Source organism: Mycena indigotica (assembly GCF_014461135.1).
Source record: "Mycena indigotica strain 171206Taipei chromosome Unknown Mind.scaff0005, whole genome shotgun sequence".
NCBI classification, from domain to species: Eukaryota; Fungi; Basidiomycota; class Agaricomycetes; order Agaricales; family Mycenaceae; genus Mycena; species Mycena indigotica.
The window spans coordinates 4,839,184-4,865,795 of record NW_023503004.1 but is presented as its reverse complement, the minus strand read 5'-3'; the positions used below and the strand labels follow the sequence as shown (position 1 = coordinate 4,865,795).

At 53.3% G+C, this 26,612-nt stretch overlaps 4 protein-coding genes across 4 annotated transcripts; 1 reads left to right on the top strand and 3 right to left on the bottom strand.

The window, feature by feature from the left end:
* Nucleotides 1-1,306: 1,306 nt before the first annotated feature.
* MIND_00646300 (uncharacterized protein) lies at nt 1,307-2,420 on the bottom strand (the record flags this gene model as incomplete). The annotated part of the gene is made up of 6 exons (XM_037363197.1): nt 1,307-1,439; nt 1,487-1,831; nt 1,879-2,017; nt 2,070-2,164; nt 2,210-2,290; nt 2,344-2,420. 6 exons carry the CDS (start codon nt 2,418-2,420, stop codon nt 1,307-1,309), a joined length of 870 nt encoding a protein of 289 aa, XP_037221118.1.
* A 7,297-nt stretch (nt 2,421-9,717) lies between these two features.
* On the bottom strand, nt 9,718-11,816 carry MIND_00646200 (MYND-type domain-containing protein; the record flags this gene model as incomplete). Its single annotated transcript, XM_037363196.1, has 4 exons — nt 9,718-10,211; nt 10,274-10,418; nt 10,467-11,714; nt 11,763-11,816. The coding sequence occupies 4 exons, from the start codon at nt 11,814-11,816 to the stop codon at nt 9,718-9,720; spliced, it is 1,941 nt and encodes a 646-aa protein (XP_037221117.1).
* A 2,159-nt stretch (nt 11,817-13,975) lies between these two features.
* MIND_00646100 (Oxidored-FMN domain-containing protein) lies at nt 13,976-15,237 on the top strand (the record flags this gene model as incomplete). The annotated part of the gene is made up of 4 exons (XM_037363195.1): nt 13,976-14,242; nt 14,288-14,726; nt 14,781-15,058; nt 15,112-15,237. The coding sequence occupies 4 exons, from the start codon at nt 13,976-13,978 to the stop codon at nt 15,235-15,237; spliced, it is 1,110 nt and encodes a 369-aa protein (XP_037221116.1).
* Nucleotides 15,238-25,281: 10,044 nt separating this feature from the next.
* Nucleotides 25,282-25,828, bottom strand: MIND_00646000 (uncharacterized protein; the record flags this gene model as incomplete). Its single annotated transcript, XM_037363194.1, has 3 exons — nt 25,282-25,353; nt 25,401-25,538; nt 25,586-25,828. The coding sequence occupies 3 exons, from the start codon at nt 25,826-25,828 to the stop codon at nt 25,282-25,284; spliced, it is 453 nt and encodes a 150-aa protein (XP_037221115.1).
* Nucleotides 25,829-26,612: the final 784 nt, after the last annotated feature.

Below are 26,612 nucleotides of genomic sequence, written 5' to 3'. Positions count from 1 at the left end.
GGGGTGTGTCTTTCATTTCAGGCTCGTTGTAGGGCAGAGGAGTTGATTCATCATACAAACAAGTGAAACGATTTATGGATGCAAACAAGGGCATACCATTACTTGTCGCAGGGGGAAAATCCTCTACTGGAACCTCTGAATGCGCCTCTTCTCAGCTGGAACACCTGGTGCAATGCGCAACATCTTGGTTATAACCCAAAAGTGCAATGCACAACATATGGGATCTAACCAAGTCTTCTTCAATGCAAGAATTACTTTATTTCATTTTTATCTTTTTGACTGTTTTGGTGTCTTATATCATGTATATAGTGATGGGATCAATGGTCCTTGTGTAATCTATTGTGTGTGGAACCATTTTTGCAAGAGATCATTGATTTTGATGACTGTGTGATCTTGCATCACTCCCACTCAATTTGATATTGATATTCTCTTTCTGCTCTATTAAGTCCATAATATTACATATCGAATCATTAGCCTGAAGAAAAGGTGATTTACCTTCTATATATATATATATCCTGCGTTCCCATGTGATAACCCGCGCTCTCCAGCTTAGCAAGCGCAAGTAAATTCATAAATAGTCTTAAAAACATCTATTGCTGTTTATGTTTGTGTATCCATCTCATTTAAAAGGCTCATGGGCAGTGCCTGTGGCGGCCTATGTCCAAATATGGGCATGTGTTTGCATCCGTGTCTGATTCGAGAAGACCCGATGTCAATCATGACATCCCGTGTATTCCGAGCGGCAACAACGATGGGGGTGGTTGGACAGGATGTAGGACCTAGGCTGAGAGTAGCAGAGAGATGTGGATATATTGAGCCATAAGTATGTGTTCAAAAAGCTATTAGAATTGGTATAATACCATAAGCTTAAAGCCATTGAAAATCTTGATAAACAGACACAAATTTAAATAGTTCGAGCCCTAGATGCATATGCACTGCTCAATATTACTCTAGCGAGCAGCCATCTGGGCAGAACTACTCTCGTCCGCCATTATCCTCCCATCGTCCCTCAGTTCGCTGCTCACCAAATCTCGATATCATTCACCAGTTGTGGCCGGGGCGCCTTTTGTGCTATCAACGACAACGCACGCACACTCCTCGAAGCAGATATTTGTGGCAGCTGAAGGAGACACTGCTGAAACCATTTGTACACTGTACAGAGTATGTTAGGTTTTGGAACCGGCATGCTGAGTTTATATACATAACTGATGTTGGTAAGGCGAACATGTCGCAAGCAGAAAGATGACAACTTATTACAGTACAAAAGGACATTGATTTCCATCTCCGGCACTTTGTGCAGCCATATTCACACCCACCGCTGGACGACGACCGCGCCACCCACCTTCGCCGCCTCAATGGTCTCCGCATCGTTTTCGAGGATACGGTTCGGGAAAGTCGTACCGATAGTGTACGCACGCGTAAGGTTCTCCGGGCGGGAGCTGGCGATCGCATTATGACCGGTCCCCAAGCAGAAGTGATTACGCACGCATTGATAAAGCTCCTCAAATCGCCAACAGTGTGCGTCAAGTTCATGCGGCACACCATGCGCGTGCCGTCCGCTAGCCTGATTTGGACACTCGTCATAGGGAGGGATTGATTCACTTCGAAGCGTGTGTGGATGCTCGCGGCACTGCGGCCTGTTGGTTCGCTGCTGCTGTCAGCGGCAGCAGGGGTTGCGGCCGCACTCGCGGGTGTTGGTGCACCGAGGCGGTTGCCAGTGCCAGAGAAGGGCTTGACTTTGGGCGGAACCCAGTCCTCGTCCGTGCGGCGCTGGACCTGCACGTCGACGGGCTGCCCGGGAAGGACGTTGAGAATTGACAACGGAGCTTCACTGTGAAGGGTGAGGAAGCAACCAAAAGAGAATGGTGGAGGGCACACCCTGCATCGATTGCCCGGAGGATATTCGCATTGGCAGGGTCGTCGTATCGTCTCAGCTCTCCCTCCTCCGTACCCTCCCCCGCATCTACCGTGAAGCCGGTGCGCCAAAAGGTGAGTCTACGGACAACCACAGGACCCTCTGCATAAGCTATCCGTTAGCATATACGGAAGAATGTAGAAAACAGACACACCATCTTCTGCCCCTGGCACACTTGCCCCACCCACCGTATTCCCAGCCCCACCAAATGCGCCCGACCCAGAGCCACTGGCACGGGCAGCACCCTCCCTGAAAACTTCCTCAGAGCAAGTCGACGAAGAAGCAGTCACTCACCTTTCCGCCTTCCGCAGCAGGTCCTGAACCAAGTTTCCGCCTCTCCCCGCTCCAGCATTCGGGTTCTGCACAGAGAGTCCACTGGAGGCACAAGTTAACAAGTCCCAGTCAAAGAAGGAGGATAGGACACGCACTTCCCCGCAAACCACGACTCCCGCTCGCCGTCCCTGTCCTCTTCGTCCCCGTCGCGTGCGCTAAAGTGTCCGCTCATGGTCCAGCACTATGGGTCCGAATCCCCGATCGTTGTGCAGTAAGGTACGTGCGTGTGTGTCAGCGTGCGGAATGGCAAGTGCGATTGACGACGATGCGCGATGGGCGTCGTCTGCAAGGCTGATGACGCGTCACCATCACGCATACCACATAACGACGTGACGATTGCTGATCGGCGATCGCCGTGTATCCCCATTGGGCATCACTGTGCCAGGGACTGCAAGAATGACTCGACCAAGCAGCAGCATGGCGCAGATGGAAGCGCGCGGGGCCCATAACCCCGAGGTCACTCGATCGAGGCGAGTTGCTGCTATACATGTTCTGTATCCTCTTTGCGATGCCTTTTTTGCTTAGGCTTATAATTATCATGATGCGTAACATTTCGATGGGAGATATCATGGATGGCATGTGAACGCTACCAGGAGCATATAGCTGAGTAATCAATACAGAAAATATATTTTGAATATATTGTCCAAAATTCGGATACAAATAATCATACAATACGCATAATTGATGTTCGTATCATGACATATCATTTTGATAGGGTAAAAAGGGTGGCTTTTTGGGGTTTTATTGCATGTTCTGGGTTCCAATTGGCCACCTAAGTGAGTTTTAATTCAGTCTGCTCCTTCATATTGCTATTAGAGCCCACTCTAGACCACTTTATAACTCAAAATATGAATACGATATGCGGATTTGGCCCCAAAGATGATATGCATATGATATGATATGCCAAATCATGTATCATATCTGTATTTGGACAACAAGTGAGTCTGCGCAGTGGGCCTCTATGGCAGACAGCAGCCCGCTGCTGGTAGTGTGGGGTCTGGGGCAAAGCCATGGTTGCAACTGCAACCATGTCAAAAACCTGCATGCTTACTAATCAAAGACAATGAAATAGCCTGAAACAAGATCCCACGCTGTGTGGCTATTGTTGCAATTCCGCCCGCGCATGTGATAGTCCGTATTCGGACTGTGGAGCAAAATGACGCTTGACAGCGGGTGTGAGCGTGATCCGTGCAAGGTCACACACGGTCACCATTTCCTCTCCCTTCCAAAGCCATGTCGCCACCCAACCCGCGTTCTCTTCCTCGCCGGCTGGGCTACGATATTGACAACCCGCCAAAGCGCTGCCGAGAGCCGGACTGTGGGCAGCCGCTTCTCCTCAAGCACTGCGATAATCCAGCAAAAAAAAACTATGGCTGCTGGTATCTCGCGGTGCGGCAACGCGTTTCTCTAATATTGACTTTGCTAATCATCATTCAAGTGTTCCGACTTTCACTTCCACTCAACATTTCCTCTGGGTGTTGCCCCCAGCTCCACCACCACCCACTCCAGTGACGATGACGAGAGCGAGGACATACAAGCCACTGAATGTGCTGCACGACGCTGCCACAAGACCAAAGTCAGCGAGGAATGCAAGAACAAGAAGGGGCGCATGTGCGCTGCCTGCTGCCGCGCAAATGGCGGTTGCAGTCGGCGTGGCCACACCTCACCGCGTAGCCTCGGCCTCTCGTGCTGTCAGCAGCCCAGTCAGACTTCCAGCCTCGCCACAGCGCCTACACCTTCTCACTGAATCCTTCGACGACCTCGGACCTATCCTTGGCTGGCACCCCAACGAGGCCCTTGCAAAACAACGTGCTACCGCCAAGCAGCGTGAAAACGAAGCTGTTGCCCACCTTCCCATCGTTGATACCCCGTCGCCCTCGCCAGAAACCTTTCCCATTCCTACCTTCGACACCATCATCGTCACTTGGCACTCTAGCGGCACTGCTCCCCATGTCCAAGCCGTCCAGAATCTCACAGACGGTGCTCGCTGGCGTTGGCAGGCTCAAATACGCCGCTATGAGTCATACTCAATTGACTATGGCTGCTGGATTGAAGTTGCAGCTAACTATGAGCACCGGGTTCGACGTGGTCAGCCAGTATTCATTCGGAACCTTGGGATACGCTGCCAGGACGAAAAGGCCACCATTTCACGATTTGCTGCTGTCTCGGGATGTGGCGCGCCCAGAACGGAGGTCATCGACATTGACAACGATGACATTGAAGACGCGAATACCTTCATGCCGCTTGCCGTTGGTCCAAAAAAGTTCCATGCCCGCCACAACGATGTCATCGAGATCAGCGACTCCGAAGACGATAGTGACGCAAAGCCCCCGCTTCGCAAACGGCCACGATTGGAGCGCTTGCATATCGATTCGTTCTCCCCAACACCATCCACACCACCCTTGACTTCCACAACATCCACAACATCAAGTGTGTTCTCCTCCTTCCCTCCTTCACCTTCGTAGTTTATTTACGGCCACTTTATGATACAATAGGAAGTCGTTATGATACATATAGTAGATTTGTCACCTTGTAGCTTTTCGTTAATTCAGAATGTGGATATCAGCTGCGCCGCTTTCTTTCGTGCACCAATGGATATGATAGTCTGCCCTCAACCTCGCCATGCCCAAGGAACAACTCTGCCGCCGGAATGGCTTCTCGCTGGGCAGCGTCTTGATGAATCTACACTTTGGCAAGAAGATGCTGGGCTCGCTCTTGACCGCTATAAACCTCGCAATAGGCTCGCTTCTCCTTCACCTCCGCCTGTACAACCTCTCCTACTACCCCAGCACAGTCAGGCAACAATGCTAGGGTGTTCTTCCTTCCGTGTCCATCTCGCAACTCCCATTGGCACCGATAATCAACTTGCAAGCTTGCACACATTTCGTATCAACACCCAAACAGCAACCCCAGGGGACAAGGCAATAGCACACCAAACCTCAAGATCTACCTATGAGTATGATATCGCACAGCAAACCTATAAATACTGCTGGGACTCATGGATTGACTTTCAAAACTTTCTTGACGACGAAGAGCAATCAACAGGAATTCAATTTGCGCGGAAGGAGAAGTGCAACAAAACAAATGCTGGGACCATCCGAATGCGCTATGTCTGCAGCCGAGGGGGAACTGGTGGGGAAAAGATGTACCAGAAGAAGCATACCAACCGCAACTCTCTGAAGCCGCGCAAGATTACTGGGTGTGAAGTTGCCCTTGTTGTGAAGGTGTACGAGGGCACATCTCGCATGCTCGGGTGGGTATACAACGAGCACAACCACAACGACGGTGTCAATAACCTTCCATTCACACGAATACCCCAGACCATTCGCGAACTCATTGCTGGACATGTCCGCAACGGGCTGCCAGCCTCAATGATCCTCAAGAAGCTGCACAAAGGTGTCTACAATCCGCACAAAGGTGTTACATCTCACGCTATTCGGCAACATTTCCTGGAGCTGGCCGATATTCATCGAATCAAGAAGCGCATTGATGAAGAGAGTATCCGCAGGCACCGCGATGACGGCGAATCCACCCTGGCGCATGTCCAACACCTACGGCAACACGACGCAGTACTATTCTTCAAGTCGCGTGCTGATCCACCGCCAACAAATTCACATCTCGAGGCTGACTTGTTCTTGCTCATTGTCCAGACGCAATGGCAACGGGAGATGTTCACGAAATACGGTAGCAACATTTTGTGCATCGATGCTACACACAATGTTACAGTTTATGCCAACCTCCTTCTTACAACACTTGTCGTGCGGGATAGATGGGGACATGGCATTCCAGTCTCGTGGATGTTGGCTTCAAAGGGCACCGAAGACACAATCTATTTCTTTCTCAAGACCCATCACGCACGCAATCCGACCATTACCCCTCGCTACATCATGTCCGACTTTGACCGTGCACAAATCAACGCGTGCAAGCATCAATACGCGTCAGCAGTCATATTACTCTGCTGGTGGCATGTCCTCCGGGCCTGGGCAAAGCATCTGATCAAAGCTAGTCATCCAGACGTGTGGGACCTCTTGCAGAAACTTCTTCGGCTTACAGACCCAACTGAGTTCAACGTTCTATGGGAGAAGATTCGAAACATTGCACCAACCTCATTTCTTTCCTCGAGGTGCTCTCTATGTGGTCTGGTGTCTTTCGAACCGAGCGGACAATTTTTGAACATTGCGACACCAACATGCTTGTCGAGGCCTGGCATCATCTACTGAAGACGCACTTCCTGCTAGGCAAGCGTAATCGGCGCATGGACTTCCTTCTTCACACACTGGTCCAAGATGTTGTTCCCTTCTTCATTCGCAAAGCAGCATCTCTATGAAAATGGGTTCAAGGGTGACGATCTGGAGACAGTCAAGCGTCGAGATATCATTGAGCGCTCATCTGCCTTCACTCTCAAGGACATTGAGGTATGATTGTCTATCTTTTGTTGACCTATTGATCTTATACAGCAACAGCCTCAGGCCAATGGACTGTACTTTGTGGCATCAAAATCACGCCCAGTCAAGTATACTGTCGATCTTGCACTGGCTACTTGCACCTGCGCCGACTACCCTCTGCTCAAATTTTGCAAGCATCTCAATGCTGTCGACACACTTATTCAAGATCGTCTAGACCTTCCTCTGCCAATCAAGCTCTCGGCACAACCTCCCATCTCCCCTGCACGGCGACTACCTCTATCCACTGCCACACCACCTATGCCCAAGGCTCACCCCCGTTTGACACGCATGCAGCAGCAGCTACAAGTGCTGTCTGCTCGTCTTGAAGCTGAGATAGACACAACTCTTATAGCTGACCCAAGCTTTGTTGAACTTGAACAAGCTCTGGACAAGTTGGTTCTACGGACATCAGACCACGCGGCAGCGGTTCTGCCTCCCAAGCAGAGGATCCCTCCCAATCAGAAACAGTGGCCTTTGACAAGGAACGCCATGCTTCCACCTGCCAAAAACAAGTCGACAGGCAAAAATCAGCACAAACGAAAGCATCGGCACAGCTCCGGGTCCGAGGGTGCCCAGGCTGATGGTGGGAATACCGGAGGCGGGCAGGGGAGAGGCCGCGGTGGGCGTCGGGGCGCGTGATAATTGATGACTACATACATATGACTACACCGATCACGATTGACTTCCGTGGCATCCGCTCCACTGGACTCTATTGTTCCCAAATTGGTATATCACATGGAGGGGCGGAAATTCCGCAAGTCTGTGTGGCAGTGTGTGCAGCAGAAGCCCTGGTAGGGTGGGTCCATGGCAAAGTCCCTGGTTGCCGGTCAGGCTTCGGGGTGGAAAATCCAGGCTGCTGCCCGCAACCATGTCAAAAAGCTGCAGGCTTACCAATCAAAGACAATGAAATAGCCTGAAACAAGATACCATGCTCTGCGCAGCGGGCCCCGCAGCAAGCAGATAAGCGGAAGACCCCTGCAGGGTGGGTCCAGGGCAAAGTTCCTGGTCAGGGTCCAGGGTGGAAAACACCGGCTGGTGCCACAGCCCTGTTGATGTGATGGTTGTCGATCTATCAACTGGAGTTGATATGTGGGAAGCAAGTCCCATTCTGGGGCCGCGGAAGTAGGACTGGGACCCATCAAAGTAGGACTGAGTCTGTCTAGAGGGGGGACTGACTGACCATCCCTGTTATCACTTTTTGACATGTGACACCCCTTGTAGCCAACTACTGTGGTTGGTAGAGATGTGAAATACTTGAACATTAGGAAAATGACAAAAGGTCTAATGCAACTTACTGTAGCATTTTATTCAATTCAGTAATCATAGGTCACACTGGGCATCTGGCGCCGAAATATTTCGGTGTGTCACAGGGTGGTGGCCCAGGTGCCAAATGCCAGATGGACATCAGCATATCAAAAAAAAAATTCTCGCGGCCTCCAGGCCGAAAAATTTTCGGCCGTCACACAAATGACCTGGCACTGCCAAAATTTTAATTTCAGTGCCAATGTCACAGCAAAAATTGGTGCCGAATTGAATAAAATACTACAGTATTAGACAGTTTGCGATGAGCCACCATAGCCACCTGGTGGCTGTGGTTTCTCAGCAACCAGTCAATTGACTCAAACCATATTTATAGGCTGTATATCCCTTTGTGATGACAATATTTTGTGCAAGTTTCATAAATTTTCATTCAGAACCTTTTGAGAAAATAACAAATTACTGAGCCACCAGAGCCACGGTGGCTCATTGCAAACTCACTACTGTAGTAATTTATTCAATTCGGCGCCCCAAAATGGTGTGACATCGGCGCCAAAATTAAATTTTCGGTGCTGCCTGTCGATGTGTGTGACAGCTGAAATTTTTCGGCCTATTTAGCAGCCTGGAGGGCCGCCAAAATTTTTTTGATGCTTTGATGGGCATTTGGCATTCGGCATCTGGCTGTGGGCCCGTGACACGCCGAAATATTTCGGCGCCGGAGGGTGTAAGGGCAACCCTGGAGACTCCGACGAAAGCCTAGCAGGGGAGGATCCAAAGCGTGAATAAGAGCTACGGAAATACACGGAGGGACCGACCTGGAGGATCCAAAGAGAAGAAACTCTAAGGGTCCACCTGCTAGGGCGCCAACTATATACTGGTCGTCCGTAACTGCCGACGTAGAGCGCAGAAGGCCTGAGCGGTGTCGCAGGCTCTGTCCCAAGGTGATCGTTGGGAGGGTCTTGACGGATCGGTGATTGTGCGGGCGAAGGAGGCCGTGGACGATGGTCGGGGTGGGTCGGAGCGTCCGAGGGGGCGCCGGTCGGATGCGCCTCGGATGCGTTCGGAGGGTCCGAAAGAGGCCGAAGCGGGGGTTCCCCTGACAGAGGGCCGGTGTGACACGTGACTGCCGAATTGAATAAATTGCTACAGTATTCTACTTGAAAAGACAAAAAAGTTTCAATAACACATCATAAGATTCATAAGACTCATAAGATCTTATGCATCTTATCTTAGCTAGGTCTTTTTCTAATATAAGTTGAATAAGATGAATAAGTTGTTCTAAGTCAAAAATAAGATATATAAAAGACAATTCACAAGCACCCATAAGACATTATAAGTAGTGCTGTCCCAGACCTTTGATAAGATCTTAAAGACATATAAGATGCATTGTATCTTAGAGACAGTCTAATTCATGTTAGAGGGCTGATATAAGTCCATGAGTTAAATAAGGTGATATAAGATCTTCTCTAAGACTCCTCTAAGATCTTGTCATTTTTCTGATGACAAGGAAAAGTCCTACGACTCTGGGACTAGAAATCAACAGAATTCATTGAACAGTTCTGAGGAAAATTCAACAAATAGCAATAGCCAACAAATGATAGCAAAATCTATGGGCTCAGATCCCACGACTAAAACATGGTGCAGTTGATTGCGATAAATCCCAGCCACCAGTTTGAGGGGATCCGACCTTTCGCTCGCCACGGCACGATACCCGAATGATTTGGATTGCATTTTCACAGGGACGCTCTTGGAACTGTAGATCGTGCTTCAACAGATAACCCACTCCTGCATTCCCGGGCCCGCTAAAAGCTTTTGCACCGCAATAAGGCATTCCTTTTCCGCCGGCTCTTCCGCTCCGTCCGCACGCATAGAATCCGCAATGGTGCGGAGGCGGCCGTGTACGTCGTCAGCGCCGGCTGCCCTGCGAATGGGCATAAGCAGCATCACGGAGGTCGACTCGAGCGAGCCGCCGGCCAGAACTGGACGACCCGCGACGAGCCCCTCAACGCCGCCCTGGCAGAGTCGGCGCTCGAGCTCCGAGCGTAAAGCCATCCCAGGCTCCGGACCGCTCGGGGCCGTAAAGTTCAGCTTGCCACCGGAATACATCAGCGCGACCTGGACGCCAGGCCGTTCAGGCGACGGGGAGCGCACAAGGCGCTGCAGCCCTTTGACGTACATAGACTCGCGGTGATGTGCGTAGTCCATACGGACAAGCGCACGGAAGAAGCGGCGGTCAATGGGGAGGAACAGCTGGTGTTCTTCTGGCGGATATGTAGGAAAATTCGTTGAGATGGTGGCGGTAAGGAATAAACAAAATACGTACCTTCGAACTGCTCACGCCACATAGAACAATCTTCACGGTGGCTCCCTTTGAGGAAATCTTCGTGTTGACACGCCTTCGAGCAGTAGTAGATAGAAAAGCACCCTCCGCACCGTTTGAACTCGTGGATTGGGCCAATTTTGGAGCACTGTACATGGTAAACACGGAATCCTCGAGCCTGGACATCGCCACTAACCTGTAAACCAGCGCAACCTGCCATACGCGGAGTGTCGTCCTGACGGAAGGCCGTATAGACTTCCATCCGCGCGGTCACCAGTGCGGTAAAACTGTTCCACGCCTCTATGAACTCGGGGGACGCCCGTCGCAGGACCCGAGGAGCAAGCGTATTTGCCTGAGCAAGAGACTTGTTCAACTTGGGGAGGATAGACGCGTAGAGTGTCCACTGCGGAAGGATTTCCAGGATCATCCGCAGAGCAGCTGCCCGCACTCGTTCGTCGGGGAAGAGTGAGTGCCCGAGCAGCATTTGGACGAGCGGACCACGGCATGCGTCCGCGAGGACGGCAACGTCGGGCGGCTGGGTAAGGAGTTGGATGGCGGGGAAGAAATACACGTCAAGGAGCGGGATCGTCAAGGCAGATGGCTGGGAGGCTGCGCTGGTCTGAATCGCGTGGGCGGTGCGCACGAGGGCGGGTGCAAGATCTCGTGCGAGTAGTGCGGACTGGAAGTCGGGGTTGTGCTCAGCAGCGCCATGCAGAAGCGCTTTCAACGACATAAGCTGCTTGAGAAGGTTGTGCTTGAGAGGCACGGGGTGCCTCACGATGAATGCAATTTGGATGATCACGAGACGCACCAGCGCGTTCCAGCTGCCTCCCGCCCCGAGCGCCAGATCCCTGATACTATCGGGCGGTACACCTGCAAGTAGGTCGCACACGTCTCCGAAAGCCTCAGGAAGCTCGTGATCATTGACCTTCGCCCATGCCCGCCCCACAAAAACCCATATCCCCGATGTCGGGGGCGGAGTGTTACCGGCAAACTCGCGGTAAATGCTTCCCAAGGCAGCCAGGAAGATCTCGTAGCGGTCCTTCATCGGGGATTTATTCCCTGGCTCCACAACCAGAGCATCGATATCATGGCAAAGCTTGTCAATGAGCGCGATCCAAAACCAGAGCCGGGCCCACAGCTCCCGCAGGGCCTCGAGAGGCACTCGGCCTTGTCCCATGTAGCGCGTCAAAATCGCCGTGATTCCTATGGCTGTTATCACCGCCCGCTCTAGCCGCTCAACGGCAGCCTGAGCTTCCGCGCTGCCAGGCCCGACACCTTGAAGGTGCGTTGGAATGGATTCGGCATGGGCCGGGTCTAATGCTGCCCAGTAAAGAGGCAGCGCCAGTAACGTGTCGAAATTCGGGCTCTCCGCGCCAGTAAAATGATGTGTGAAGTCTGCAAACTGGTCCACAGTGCCGCTCAGCGCAAGGCGCGCCCGAAGCTAACAATCCGTCAGCACAGCATCTAGTAACACTTCAACGGTACGGACACGGGGGTGCATTGGCAAACGATTCAGCTGTGTGAGGTGGAAGAGCTGGTGCATGATGGAGTGAAGAAAAAAAAAGGATCGGCAATGTGATTGATGTGACGGGTCATATGATGACGCCATTATTTTAAATTATTATTTTTTGGTCAGAGAGTTTAAGGGCATAAGCATGAACATTGTGACCCAGAAGTCAAAGCACAAATGGTCCGAACTCGAGGTCGCATTGTTTAAGGTTCGAACAAAGCGTACGCCGCCGGACCCAGCGCGCTTTGACCCAAGCCAACGTAGGTTGCCTATAAAATCGAGCAGAGCCCTGCGAGGAGTGATCATCCATCCACTCGTCAACCATGCTCGACTTCGCCCTGCGCCGCTTCCGCTCCACACCCGACATCCGCCGCGCTGCGCCCACCAGCGGCTCGGAGTCGGAGTCCTCGTCGCATTCCGCCCAGTCAGCGCCGCCGAAGGTGAAGAAGGATAGCAAAACGAAGACCAATAAACGCGGTTGGCTGACGCTGAAGCGCAGCAAGTCGCAGCATCGTGTGCCACCCATCGTGCGTTTATTGAGATGCGCCCCATTGCTGCGTTCACTAATAGGTCTTCCAGCCCTTCCGGACAGCTACGCCTCCCCCTCCCATCCCACAGGCTATACTCGAGCGCCGGATACTCGAGCACGCCTACGTGGAGCCCGTGCCACCCACGCCTCGTCTCGTCCCAGACAACAGTCTGCCCTTCGACTTGCAGGCCCCTGGCCTCACCGAGCCGCACTGGTGCAACTCCCCTTCAAGCAGTAGCACAAGCAGCGCCAGGAGCTCCCCGCAGCGCAAGCCGCTCGAGCAGTGGTAATCCGCGTCGATACGGGATATACCATGTCGATGAGCAGCTTGCCGATGGTATGTCGCCATTGCCTCCGCCCCTCCGCAAGACGGAATATGTGTATTGGCATCCGACACCCCGTCGCATCTACGAAGTCGTCCCTCAAAATGGAGTATAGGTAGAGGATAGAACCACTAGTATGTATATAATCAAAAAGAGGGTACGAAGAAGGATGGTTGTCCCGTAAGAGTGTAGTCGAGAACACGTGGAACGGTTCAACAGAATCAAAGCGGGTAAGAAGGCCTCTGGTGCGGAAATAACAGCAACAGCGGGAAGGAGAATTGGCAAGACAGAGGTGTTTTTTTGTCTGCTATAAAAGTGCAATGGGGATTGGAGGGTGGACTGGTAGACGAAAGGCCGAGGAGTCGTAAGTGAAGGGCATAGTATGGCTTCATGGATGTGAGCAGTGAGGTTGGAAGGACCTCTATCACGCTGACACGTCAGTTTCTGCAAGTGCACAAGTGCCAGCAAACGCACCTGTATGCCAGTGTCCGCCCCCGACTTAAACTCTTTGCTCTGGCTCTGGCCGGCAGTGGCCGCAGACCCTTTTCCAGTCCCAACTTTGAAAGACGCGAGCGTCCTGAAGAGGCGCGAAAGAAGGATAGTAGTACTAGTAGTAAGTCGGCCCGTAAGGATCTCGAGTCTTGTTGGGCTGCACACAGAGGTGTGAGTGGCAGAGGTCTGTCTGTAGCAGAGAAGAAACCTGGCAACTCACAGTTCTACCGGCTTGACCGCGACATCTCGATGATGGGTCGCTATCTGTTGCTATTCATGTCGACGGCTGTTGTTAACGAGCTGAGTTTGCGGCCCAATATCCGTCCCAGCTGGCCACCAGCTGGGACGGGTATTGAAAGATGGCGCTGGCGCAGCAGGTTAGTCAGTGAGGATGGCGGGATGCACGCTAGCCACACCAATAGGACAGAGCGAGCCCTGAAGCATGTCACCAGCGCTCGAATGAAAGGGGGAGGGAAAGTAGGGCGGCTGCTGATCGGGAGAGGAAAAAAAATATGTCACACATCCAAGTCACATCACTCAATCTCTCCGACGACACTCATCATCATGTCGACCCCGCAGGAATCCTGATGCTCTGGGGCCCAGAGGCTCCCAAAGCTCCCACAAATGAATTAACATCACCAGCGCCGACTCCGGCCTCCGGTCTCTAGGTCAACAGCAGTGTTCCATTCAATTCATAAACAAATCGACCAGGTCTGCTGGGAGTTGTTCTCACCCTAGTGCTTCGGCATCCCATTTGTCAATCACCGGACACTGCGGGTCAGTCTCCCATAAATCCCAGTCCTTGGCGGCACCCGGTCGGTAAATATTCCCCCCCCCCAACTTCCGCAATGCCTCCGTCCACCTCACGACTCTTTCAGCCCATCCGCGTCGGCGAAATGGAGCTCGCGCATCGCGTCGTGTTTGGCCCGACGACGCGTTTCCGCGCGAGCAAGGTGCACGTGCCCCTACCGCATGTCGTGGAGTACTACGAGCAGCGTGCGAGCACGCCCGGGACATTCATCGTCACCGAGGCCAACTTCATTGCACCGTGCGCGGGCGGGAACCGAAACGCGCCGGGCATCTGGTCGGACGAGCAGATATCAGCTTGGAAAACGGTGCGTTGCCTCTGGTTTGAGCGAGTAAAGGCTCATAGCGATCAGATTGTTGACCGTGTTCATGCCAAGGGATGCTTCATGTACCTCCAGCTGTGGGCCACTGGCCGGGCGGCGGAGCCTGACGTGCTTGAAGAGGAGGGCGGGCTCGCCTACGTCTCCGCCTCCAATGTCCAGCAGAACGACCGCGATCGCCCGCCACGGGCTTTGACAACAGAAGAGCTTAACGAATACCTTGAGCTGTATGCCGTTGCTGCGTCCAACGCTGTGCACAAAGCGGGCTTCGACGGAGTCGACATCCACGGCGCCAACGGGTACCTGCTGAACCAGTTCTTCAACCCGAAAACCAATGACAGGATGGACGAATATGGAGGCGCGTCTATCGAGAACAGGGCCCGGTTTCCGCTGGCAGTGGTCGAGGCGGTGACGAAAGCCGTCGGGCAGAGCAGAACGGGGTTCCGCGTTAGCCCATGGGGGACGTTTAACGGTGCGCTCTCCACCCGCGTCATAAGTCATTGATTATCCAACCCTTTATCTTTAGACATGTACTTTGAAGACCCGATCCCCACCTACACATACCTTGTCACCCAGCTCCGTGACCGCTTTCCGGACCTCGCTTACCTCGCCGTCGTAGAGCCGCGCTTCGACGGCGCCCAAGACGTCGCATTCGTGCCTGAGGGCAGCTCCAACGACTTCATCCGTGCCATCTGGGATCGTCGTCCGCTCATCAGCGGTGGTGGATCGACGCGTGCGACGGCGATCCAAGCTGCGGACGACAAGGGCGACCTCGTCGCGTTTTCGCGGCTGTTTATATCCAATGTGCGCCTGTTTCCTTGGCTTATTCTTCAGGAAGAATGTTGATTCCCTTGAAGCCCGACCTGCCATTCCGTTTGCTGCACGATATACCGCTCACGAAGGCCGATCGCGCGTTCTTTTATTGCCCGGGGAGTGTAGATCCCAAGGGATACACCGATTACCCGTTTGCCTACACCGGTTGACCGGGTAATAGTCCACCACTGCTATCCTGAGTACTAAACAACAATGGTTCGTTATATCCAATTTTCCAAGAATAAGATCGAAATTCAAAAGATTGAAGTGGGATCAAATGATTGCAGGAAGCTTCGAAACGTTCCTTGATCTGATACCACCATGTCCATGTCGCCGCCGGACGAGCCACATCTTCCACCTGAGCTGGAACGCGTCATCTTTTGTGCTGCAGCATACCAAAGCCCATCAGGCGTACCTTTGCTGATGCGCATCGCGTGGCGCGTAAAACAATGGTGTGCCCCAGGCTACCGAATATTTGTATAAACCAGTCAACTTACTAATGTTGCAGGGTCGAGCCAATGCTGTATCGCTGCCTGATCATCACCTCGACTACCCCGCGCATCTCTCATACCTCCAGAGCCATCCCAAATCTCATCTTCGCGCGCTTCGAAGAACTGCTGAAATCTGAATCATCAGCATCAGGAAAATGACAAAACCACTTACATATCTTAGCCAACTTTTGTAAGACAAATAAGACACAAAAAAGATGTTTAAGACATAATAAGACCTGTAAGACCCATAAGATCTTATGCATCTTAAATAGGCCAAGTCCATGTCTTAAATAAGACACATAAGATGGAAAAGACATAATAAGATGCTTGAAAGATCTTTTATAAGATTCACTAAGACCTTTCATAAGACTCAGTAAGACCATTCTTAAGACCCTCTGATCAATCATAAATGCAGGAAAATATCATTTTTGCAATACTATACTACTGAGATGATGTTCCTGCCCCATTATCCAACTCCATGCCGTTCTCCTCATCAGACTCATCATCAATCAACCCGATTGGTGGCAGGTCAACCTCCACGTCTTCAGTTTCCAGCTCCGTCCTAAGGGGCGATTTGGGTGTGGCGGCGGCGTGAGCTCCACTCATGATCTTGGCCCATTTGTTGGCTGAGAGAAGGTCAATGACGTTATGGACACGGTTTACACCTGCGCGACCATCCCCGGTTCGGTCGCCCCATATGTCCTTCGAAAACGGGGGGAGTTTGACCTTAGAGCGTAGGGGGAGGGATGCGGACCCCCGTCTTGTACAGGTCAAGCGCACGGTGGACCTGGGGAGAAGTCAATACGATGACAAATCTCGCATAGTGGCGTGGCCGAATGGCGTGCGCCTGCCAAACGCCGGCGTGCACGCCACTGATGGCCGTGGCGTGGCGTGGGATGGCGTGTGGTGTCTCCAGTGGATTTTCTCCATTATGACAGAGGCCACCGGGATGGGACTGAGAGCATTGCATGGCATTAACTAGCGCCTAGCTATGTACATACTACGAATTTGTCAATATATAACCTCAAAAAATCCATAATGTCATCGGAGGCGCCGGCGACAGTGATCTAGTGAAGCTTCCCATTGCGGAGGCGCCGACCCGAGACAGGCTCTGCAGGATGTAGCGGCCGAGGGCGTGGTCGTTTCTTGACTGCCGCGGGAGCTTCTAAGGCCATCCCAGTCTGGTCTTTCCGTTTGCGCTTCTGACCGGTGCGTGGAGGCTGTGCTGCGGCGCCGATGATCACCGGTATGGCTGGCCGGCGCTGGAAGTCCGGTGGCGATGGCTTTGTGCGGCAATACACGGCAGGTGAATAAGCGTCTCAAGCGCGCAAGCATTGCACCTAATTAGTGCGGAAGACAAGTGCAGATAGAAAAAAAAAACGAAATCGTACCATCACGATCTGCATGCACATGCCGAGGTGGTAAGCAGCGCCTGCGCAGGCTTGAGCGGTTGACTCGGTCCTCACCGATCTGCTTGTGCTCACGCCACGCCGCCCGTCGTTTTGCATTCTGAGTGGTTGGACGATGGCCCGCCCATGCAGAGACGCATCCGCGGCCCCATTCTTGCGTTTAATGACCAGTCCGCCTTGAATTTGAGACGGTAGACGCCAAGCTCTTGTGGATCGACACGGATCCGCACGCCATCAACGCCAATCGGTCGACCGGATTGGCGTGCACGCCAGTTCACGTCAGGCGTTCTGTGCACCTCTAGCCACTTGGAAGGGACCCCAGGGAGACAAGAAGTGTGTGCGGCGAAGGAGAGCAAATGGGACTGCGTAGACAGTGGTTGGCCAGCTTGTAGTGACTAGCATGCATTGACTCAGGTTGATCTCAGGTTTGCGGCGGTCTCAAATGCGAAAGCAAGGAAGTGAAAGCCAGGATGGTGGCAGAAGAGAAGAAGCGTTGGCGCTGTCGAGGCTGTGCGCCTCGTGCTCGCTGTCATCGCTGTCACAATGCAGTGCAAGTTACTCGACCTTTCTCAAACCTTCAAGTTTTCATGGACTGTGATGCACATACATGGCTGAATCTTTGCGACAGCTTCGAGAACGCCGGGACAGCCAGCGGTACTTGCGTCATGGTAGCGGCTTCCGCACAGCGCTCGTAGGGACTCCGCTCCGGCGCTCCCTATAGCGGGGCCTGTTGCTTTGGTGATATCGACTCGCAAGCACCGTGGCCTTGCGCGGCCGTTTCACTCTTGGTATCTGACGGTATTCGTGTATTCGCCGCCGCCGCCGCCGTGAAGCCACACCCCACAAATCATCGAGCAACCGCTGTGGCGCCTCAAACTGTCTCCTCGGAGTTCAGACTCCCGGCCAGCCGGGACCAGGCCAACGGACTCTGTGGTGTCTTTCCAGCTCCATCATCAGCATGACTGCTAGGTAGCAAATGCGGTCGACGCACTCGACTGCGTGGGCATTGCTCTCCGGGCCTGCGGGCGATGGCGGCCGTCAAGAGGGGGCCGGCGCTCGGGGCACCAGCCCGGGCCTATGGGCAGGCGTGTGGGACGGCGTTGGTTGGCGTTGGAAACGCTGGGCACACGCCAGTTGTGTTGGGCGTGCCAAGCCGACCGATTGGCGTGCACGCCTGATGGCTGGCGTGGGCTTTGATCCACAGCCAAAAGCCACTCCCACGCCACGCCACGCCACTTGGCGCTGGCGCACGCCATTCGGCCACGCCAAAACAGTAGCTCTCATACGATGACTATACTGGGACAGCAACGCACCGCTTGCACCGACATTGCGAGTGCACCAGCTGGGTGATACTTGGCAGTATTCTGACCGGTTACTGAATCCGTCTCGCAGGGCCCCAGTGTCCCATTTTCGGCCTTGCTAAGCTTGAAGTACGCTGCAAGCGTAGACAAGATGAGTGGGTGCCGAAACAAGCCCTGCCATTATGTCAGCCCGGATTCCAAAAGGCGAGTACCATACCTTCCGGTCTGAGTATACAGGCTCAGCCTTGTCGGTGAAGGTCCTCTTGATGCTGGCGAAGTAGAAGGCATAATAGTCCTTCTTGTTGTCCTTCTTGACATTGCTGAGAAGGAGGTCCACGTCGGTGCGAATGCTATCGGCAGTCTTGCCATCGAAATAGTGATGCTGAAGAAGGAAGCGCGAAATTTACTCCTCGGGCATGACCTTGATCCCGCGCAGATGCGCACGATATTCCAAGCCTGCCCGCAGGCCCACGAGCTCATGGTCCTACCCTTCATTTCCATTTACGGCGCACTCGATTTACTTGTTCCCGGTGAATTGCGGCGGCTTCGAGGCACTCTTGGCCGTCTGTTCGACTGGCACGACAGCGCCGTCGCCACGAGTTTCTACAGGCAACCATCACTCGCAAGTATCACTCACCTCGAGCTCCTCGACGGCGGTGAGCTGGATAATCTTCGCCTGTGGATGCAAATACTCGCGCTCCCGTCGCTTACACACTTCGCTATCTCCGATAGCCACCTGCTCAACGACAGCCCGGGGTTGGTGGAACCCCTGCTCGACACGCTATCTTCGCCCATCGACTCACTGACCGTGTTTATAATCATCCACTATAGCGCAGGGGGGCCGTCGCCGCTCCGCTACGACGAGCGCTTGATTGCCCACCCGGGCTTCGTCGTTTTCCCCGACGGGCTCGGCAAATGGGCGGCAGAGTGGAGCGCCAGCGCGCTTGGTGCGATGGACTATTGGGCCCGTGCCGACGAGCTGGCGCGGAAGCGGCGTGCAGGCTTGAGTGATGGTAAGGAATGCCTTGTCTGAGGTGCAACAATGCTGATTTTGAGCAACAGTGAAGCAGTATACACTGCAACCTGAGGTAACGGTGGCTCTCTTTCAGTAGTGTAACTGAAGCAATATATTCCTGAGATGGCCTACACTAAGGGCTTGGTTTATATAGGGGTATTTGTAAACCAGTTCATATGCTGCCAGTAACTGAGTAAGGTTGACCATATATCATAGTTATATTATAAGATACTATACTATTTTACTTAATTTGAGTGGCAAAAATACTGTAATATTGTATACAAAAATTGCAGTTTGGTATGACATGTGAGATTTGAAATGAGGAAAATACTAAGTACATGTACAGTACTATGGCTGTGATTCAAAAATATTCTAAGTGGGAAATATTACTGGGAATATATAAAGTTTTCCTTGATTATAAAACATTCAATATTTTGGTCCTGAAAATGCTTTCACCCCAGCCAAGTAAGCATTTCAGTTGAGTAGAAAAACTGAAAGTTTTTTTACATAACAAAAATTTAATTCCAAAACTTTATAAACATTTTTGAATCATGGCTGTGTAGCTAGTCTGCTGTATTATTTCAATCAATTAGTCCTGTCACAGTCACATTGACTTTTTTGGCCGAAAATTTTCTGCCTGTCACAGGTCACAGCAAATTTCCTTGGTCTCAAACCTTCCCAAAAAGGTAATTTCTAAAAGTTTTCCACACCTACAGTGCGCAGAACTTCCATATAAGGCAGGACCTTGGCTGAATTGCATATTTCTGCCACACATGTCACTGTCAGGGGAACCTCCCTTTCGGCCCGGAGACGCGTCCGATTCCCGGTTCGATTCCGGTTCCGACTCCGGTCCGGCCCTCCATCTCGCCCGCACAATCACCAATCCGTCAACACCCTCCCGACGGTCGCCCTGGGACCTCGCCTGCGACGCCGCCCAAGCCTTCTGTGCCCGACAGCGGCAGCTACGGACAAGCAGTATATAGTCAGCTCCCTAGCAGGCGGACCCTTAGAGTTTCTTCTCTTTGGATCCTCCCCTGCTAGGACCTTGATCTCAGGCCTCCGGGGTTGCCCTTACAGCAGAAGAAACTCTCTACGGGATCAACCGGACAAGATTGCCAGGTTTGACGCTGACTCAGGCTCGGATTACAAGTCCATCCCGCCCTCGTCACCGCCCCTGCCATTTGTCCCCTCCTCCTCTACTCCTGTGGTCCCCGCACCCGTCATGCCATCCGGAGTCACTCCCACCGCAGACGCCCGGCTGGACTCACTCGAGGCGAAAATTGATAGCCTAACTGAGGCCCTTGCTTTACTCACCAACCAGGCTTCCGCTGCCGCTGCCGCCGCTAATAATGCTGGCAGACCCCAAACATCATCACCGGAGACGTCGATTCCGACTCCGACTCCGGTCCAGGGCGACTCCGAACCCCTTTTTGGCGATATCAACCTCGCCTCAAAATTGGTCTTGCGACCAAACCCCCCGTTCACCTTCAATGGTGACCGGAAACGCGGCCGCGCGTTCCTTTACGTGGTCCGCACCTACGCCCGCCTCGCCCCTGAGGCCTTCGTGGTCAACGGAGAGGCGAGCGAGGAAAAGGCCGTCCGCTATGCTATGTCGTTTATGGCAGAAGGACCTGCTCAGCAATAGGCAGAGCGCCACGGAAGCAAAGCCCCATTTCCGTTTCCGTCTCGGGGCTCGTTCGTTTCCGAGTTTCGACTCCGGTTCGTCGAGGAGAACGAGCAAGATCACGCTCTCTCCAAGCTGGAGACTTCCGCCTATCACATGGGTACAAAGGATGTCTACCAGTACACTGACGACTTCGAGGACCTGATGGACCTTGCCGGATTCGAAGACGCGCTGGTCAAGGTGACCAAGTTCCGCCACGGACTTGACCCCTTGATCAACAACGGAATCACGTCCTCGAACAACCCCCCAGACCTCCGGGATTACCTTAGCTGGCGCACCCGGGCCTTCTGTCAATACGAGGCCCTGGTCCGGGCCAAGCTGATCAAGTCAGCCGCCCCCAAGACGCCTGGCGGTTTGATTTGAACTCCGTTTCCGGTCAACCACATCCCGGCTCCGGCCCGCCCGCGGCCCGCGCCCCCGCTCCGGCGCCTCCAGCTCCCGTCCCTATGGAGTTGGATCGCACCAGGGCTCGGGGTGCCCCTCGTCGCGCCTGCTTCAGGTGCGGCGACCCAAACCATCTCGCCCGGGATTGCCCCCTCCCCGCCGATGTCCGCTCGATGGACATCCTCGACGAGGTGATCCAACAACTCGGTGATGAGATGTTAGCGGAGTTGATCGCCCGCTACACGGACACAGCTGCCCTGCTGGAGACGGCAGCGGAGTCGATGGCCGGAGAGGATTTTGTCCCCCGCGACGAGTGACTGGTGTGCCCTCGTTCGCGTCTATAAATCGTTTTGCCTCTTTGTATGATGAATGCAGTTCCTTGCCCTACAATGAGCCCAAAACGAAAGACACACCCTCTCCTGCCCCCGCCTCGACTCCGACTCCGTCTCCGACTCCGCCCGCGACTCCGGTCATCGTCCTTTGCCGCCTCACTGCCTGGGAAAGGAAACTGCCCAAGCAGTACACTGTTGCCGCTGCCCCTGGGGCAAACTCCCTCCACCTCCCGTTGGAGCTAGAGTCCACCACCAGCGCGTTGAAGCTCTTGCTCTCTGGGCTTGTCGACTGCGGTGCCACCTCCGACTTCATTGACACGAACTACGTTGCTCGGAATGGCATTCCGGTCTGCACCTTTGATCAGCCGATTCCGGTTTTCAATGTCGATGGCACCCCCAATGATGCTGGCTCCATCAAACAGATCACGGACTTGGTCCTGCGCTACAAAGGCCATGCCGAGCATGTTCAACTTGCCGTCACCCATCTTGGTAAACAAGACCTCATCCTGGGGTACTCCTGGCTGCGGAAGCATAACCCAGAGATCGATTGGGAAACCAAGGAGGTCAAGATGACGCGGTGCCCTCGCGGCTGCTCCACTTGCCGCGAGGAGGAACGCGTTGAACGGACTGAGCTACGGCGACTCCGGCTGCTCCAGAAGCGACTCCGCTCCGGCCCGTTCCCCTCGGTCTGCGCCATGGACCTTTCTGGGTCTGATGACGGAGACGATTCCGTCTCTGGTGACGACTCCGGCCTGCCTGATCTGACGCCGGACTCCGACGACGACGATGATGATCGTCAGCTTGAAGATGGTGACCGCATCTTCTACACCTCGTTCCGCCCCTCGGAGGAGATACGCGCTGGCAGTACTGTCTCGCAACGCCTGGCCGAAGCCTTCGCCAGGAACTCCGCCCCTCCGCCCTCCGAGATCCCGGACTGGGCTAAGGAGTTCCAGGACGTCTTCAACAAGGAGTCTTTCGACACGCTCCCGGAACGGAGAACCTGGGACCACGCCATCGAACTCATCCCCGACGCTAAGCCGACCAACTGCGAGGTGTACCCCATCTCGCCCCTTGAGCAACGCGAGCTCGACGCGTTCATCGAGGAAGGGTTTCGACGGGCCGGATTCGCCCCTCCAAGTCTCCGATGGCGTCTCCGGTCTTCTTCGTCAAGAAGAAGGATGGCGGACTCCGCTTCGTCCAGGACTACCGTGCTCTCAACGCGATGACTGTCAAAAACCGGTACCCCCTTCTGCAAAATTGCGGAGTTCTATCGTAAGTACCCTGGCAAGCCACGACATATCGCCTCCGCGACCTTCGACTCGATTCCATTCCGGTCTATGCGTCGGGACGCCGCATTCAAAGGGGGGGGGGTTGATGTCAGGGGAACCTCCCTTTCGGTTCCGACTCCGGTCCGGCCCTCCATCTCGCCCGCACAATCACCAATCCGTCAACGCCCTCCCGACGGTCGCCCTGGGACCTCGCCTGCGACGCCGCCGCCCAAGCCTTCTGTGCCCGACAGCGGCAGCTACGGACAAGCAGTATATAGTCAGCTCCCTAGCAGACGGACCCTTAGAGTTTCTTCTCTTTGGATCCTCCCCTGCTAGGTCAGCTTCATTTGTATTTGCTTACCAATGTTCACGCTTTGGCTCCTCCCCTGCTAGGACCTTGATCTCAGGCCTCCGGGGTTGCCCTTACAGTCACAGGTCACAGGCCTGCAGAATTGAATGAAATAGTACAGTGGTCTCTTATTAAGTAGAATCTAAACCTACTTAAGGCTCCAACTAATTACTATCCATATACACTCCAAGGCTGTATTGTATTGGGATATGGATAGTATCGAGTTATAACCCAATATATTGAGTATATAGTAGATAATATATATTGATCATGATCGGTACTAGTATTGGGAGCTTGGTTATATGACTATTACTCTCATATTAGGCCAGTTTTCACCCTAAGGCCTTACCGATCAGCTGCTCCAGTAGCTAAGTGCTTGGAGCTTTGCTTGAGGCATGGAGCTTAGAAGGCTTAGACTACTTTAAGGCCTTAGGGCACCCAAAAAAAGGAAATGTTTGAAGGCCCCAAAAATTGAAAAAGAGAAGAGAACAAAGATATGGCTAGTTGACCTCTGAAATATCGATTTCAATGGTGCTATCATTAAGGGTTGCTGACTTTGCCTCTCAAGGGGCCTGTGCAAAAAAAAAAAAAAAAAAACTCAGATATTGGGTCACAAAAAATGGAACAAGCACCAGTCGAATCGAACTGAAAGGGCGAATTAAATTGAATTAATGTGGTCCCTTGTTGAAGTCAGTGTTGGGGTCAAATCAGGTCATTTAGGGCCCAATGAGTCAGTGATGCCTTGTCTGATCCACGTGGCCAAACCCGGCCCGGTCCGGCTTCTGTCACATCCATGTGTATAATTTGTAAGGTATTGTTTCGCCATAAAGCAATGACCTTTGTAAATCCTCCTAACTTGTGACTGTCTACGTGTGTTGTGAATGGTCTGCTAACTGTTGATGGTATAGTCATCTAGCTTGGCTTCCTAGCTTTCCAGCAGTACCCATGACATAAGCAAGACCCGAAACAGTGTTCCAATGATGTCAATAGTTGATCCGTGTGAAGCTGCTTGAACTGTGGCCTTATAGAACCTGTATAAGAGTCTGCTACTAGAGTATTTAACTCAATTCAAATGCTATTTTTGGTGTGACATTCAATACGAAAATTCAGTATAAGTTGTTTCCCAATTAGGCAACTCTTGGTGCCCGGCAATGTCAGAAATTACTTTTTTTGCAGCACAAAATTTGTGTGACATGTGAAAAAAAAATCAACATAAAAAAAATTCAACATCAGTAGTATTTGGAAACCTGGATATGACAAAAAAATGTGCATGACTAGCAAACTGCCTAAGTATATAGGCAGGCTCCTGAGAATGCCATTGATTCTGCATCGTCCATGTCACATTTTCCAGAGCAAAATAGTCAGGTGTGCGTTCGGGCGGCATTGGCGCAGTGAGTTTGTCCGAGTACGAATCACAATATATCGGTATATATAGAATGGCCGGCGTCCAACTAGCGCTGCCCGAACGGTGGTGCGCGAGCACGTGGGAGCCACCAACCGCCGATCGTCCGAGTCAGCCGTCAGGCGCGTGTGAACGCCAGACGATCGTGGAAATTTCCCTACATGCGGCGAGTCACGATCAAAACCCGCCTACCCGGTCGCTGTGGCGCCTTGGTGGCGCCACCGCAGGCCACCGCCGACAGGCGACACTAAGTCATGCGCGCCATCAACAAAAGACAGTGTATTGACAGTATTGTATACTTGTAGTTACTAAGTTGATTAGTTGGTACACTGGACAGGGAGTAGAAAAGAACGCGTGGTACAAGTTAGTTGGGTGAGTATACGTAGGCAGTATGGTACAAGAAAACAGCGGAGAGCGATGTTGGGTGGGCACATGTACAATGCAGAAACGAGGGGTAATGAGATATGCAAGGGGAGACAGGAAGGCGAAAGAGCGTGGACCCGCGGGCTGGAGGGAGTGCAGCGAGTAATGGGAGCGCAGGGTAGAGTCGGGAGTTGTATGCATTAAAAGCAGTGGGGGCTAGCGCTGGGCTTTGTCTGTTGCACTTGCTCGGCGCGACTTGCGTCTGCGGAAGAGTGTCTCGATGACGAGCTGCAAGATCACATTAGCAACAAGCAGGACATCGTAAACAGACGCACCCTCAACGCCGATGTCCGCCGCACCTGTGCCTTCGCCTGCTCGTCGTCGGCCTCAGGCTCTTCACTCCCAAGAACATGCGCCTTGCTCCGCCGTCGGTCCTGCTGCTCTTCGTCGTCCGCAGCATACGTATAAGCTGTCTGCAGCCCCATCAGTACCAGCCCCAACACCACGAAAGGCGACCCACCGAATGGATCTCCATAATCTCCCCACGGTACGCCGCCCACGAGACGGGCGAGTGGATCTCCTCCTTCGTCTTCCGGTAGTAGTCCGTCTCTGTGAACGAATTGCGCGGCGTGCCAACACTCGCACTTGACACCGTCGACCACGCGGACGGCGCGTGGTTCGGCTTGGATGCTTTCGCAGGCTTCGGCTTGGGCTTGCTACTCCGCGTCTTGGGTGGCGACGGCGAGCGTTTGCGGCCCAACATGGTTGCACAAGCTAAAGCGGAGAGAAATGGAGTGCCTTCCGAAGTCGCAGCCGAGGGCGTTATAAAGGACGACGTGTAATTACGCCGAAACGTGTACGAGGCCCCAATTTAGCGTGGCGCGCTGTCACCCACGAGGTTGCGGCGCGTGATGTGATTAATGGATGGTTACCGCATTCGGTTAGACACCTGCCGACGTCGCGGGAGGTGCCGGGCTAACTCCGAGCGTGTGGATACGCAGCCAGCGGGTGAGCGAGCGCGTTCCTCGGACGTTGACAAGCGTACAAAGTCCTAGGTGGTTGTAGCGTGCGGTATGTTCGCGGACAGCCGATCCCGCGCAGGCCGTGCGCTGTGCCTTCCATGGCATCTTCGCAGTTTGATTCAAACGCGTAAGCAACAAATGCCTGCAAATGAAAACACGTTCGTCAGCACCATGTATCAACACGCAGAAAGCGGGCCCAAGCGGCGTGCGACCAAGGCAACCACCGGGCCGAGCTCCCCCGGAGGGTCATACGGTCGAGAAGAGATCGGCCTCCAAAGTCCGGTGGGGGTTGCCCGAAGCCCATCTCATCAGCATATGCGTTTATTGCATATATATCAGCTGTAAAGAAACATTGCATGTGCGACTGGGGTAGATGACGGTCCCGCCGGAAGCGGTCTCCAGCTTCAAGTTCCTCCCCTTGCCAGAGCATGTGCCATTTCGAGCACGACGCTGCCGCCAGCACGGGTCAGGAAAAAGACGATCGGAAAGGGCGGAGACAATGGGGGCGGCGAGGAAGAGGGAGGG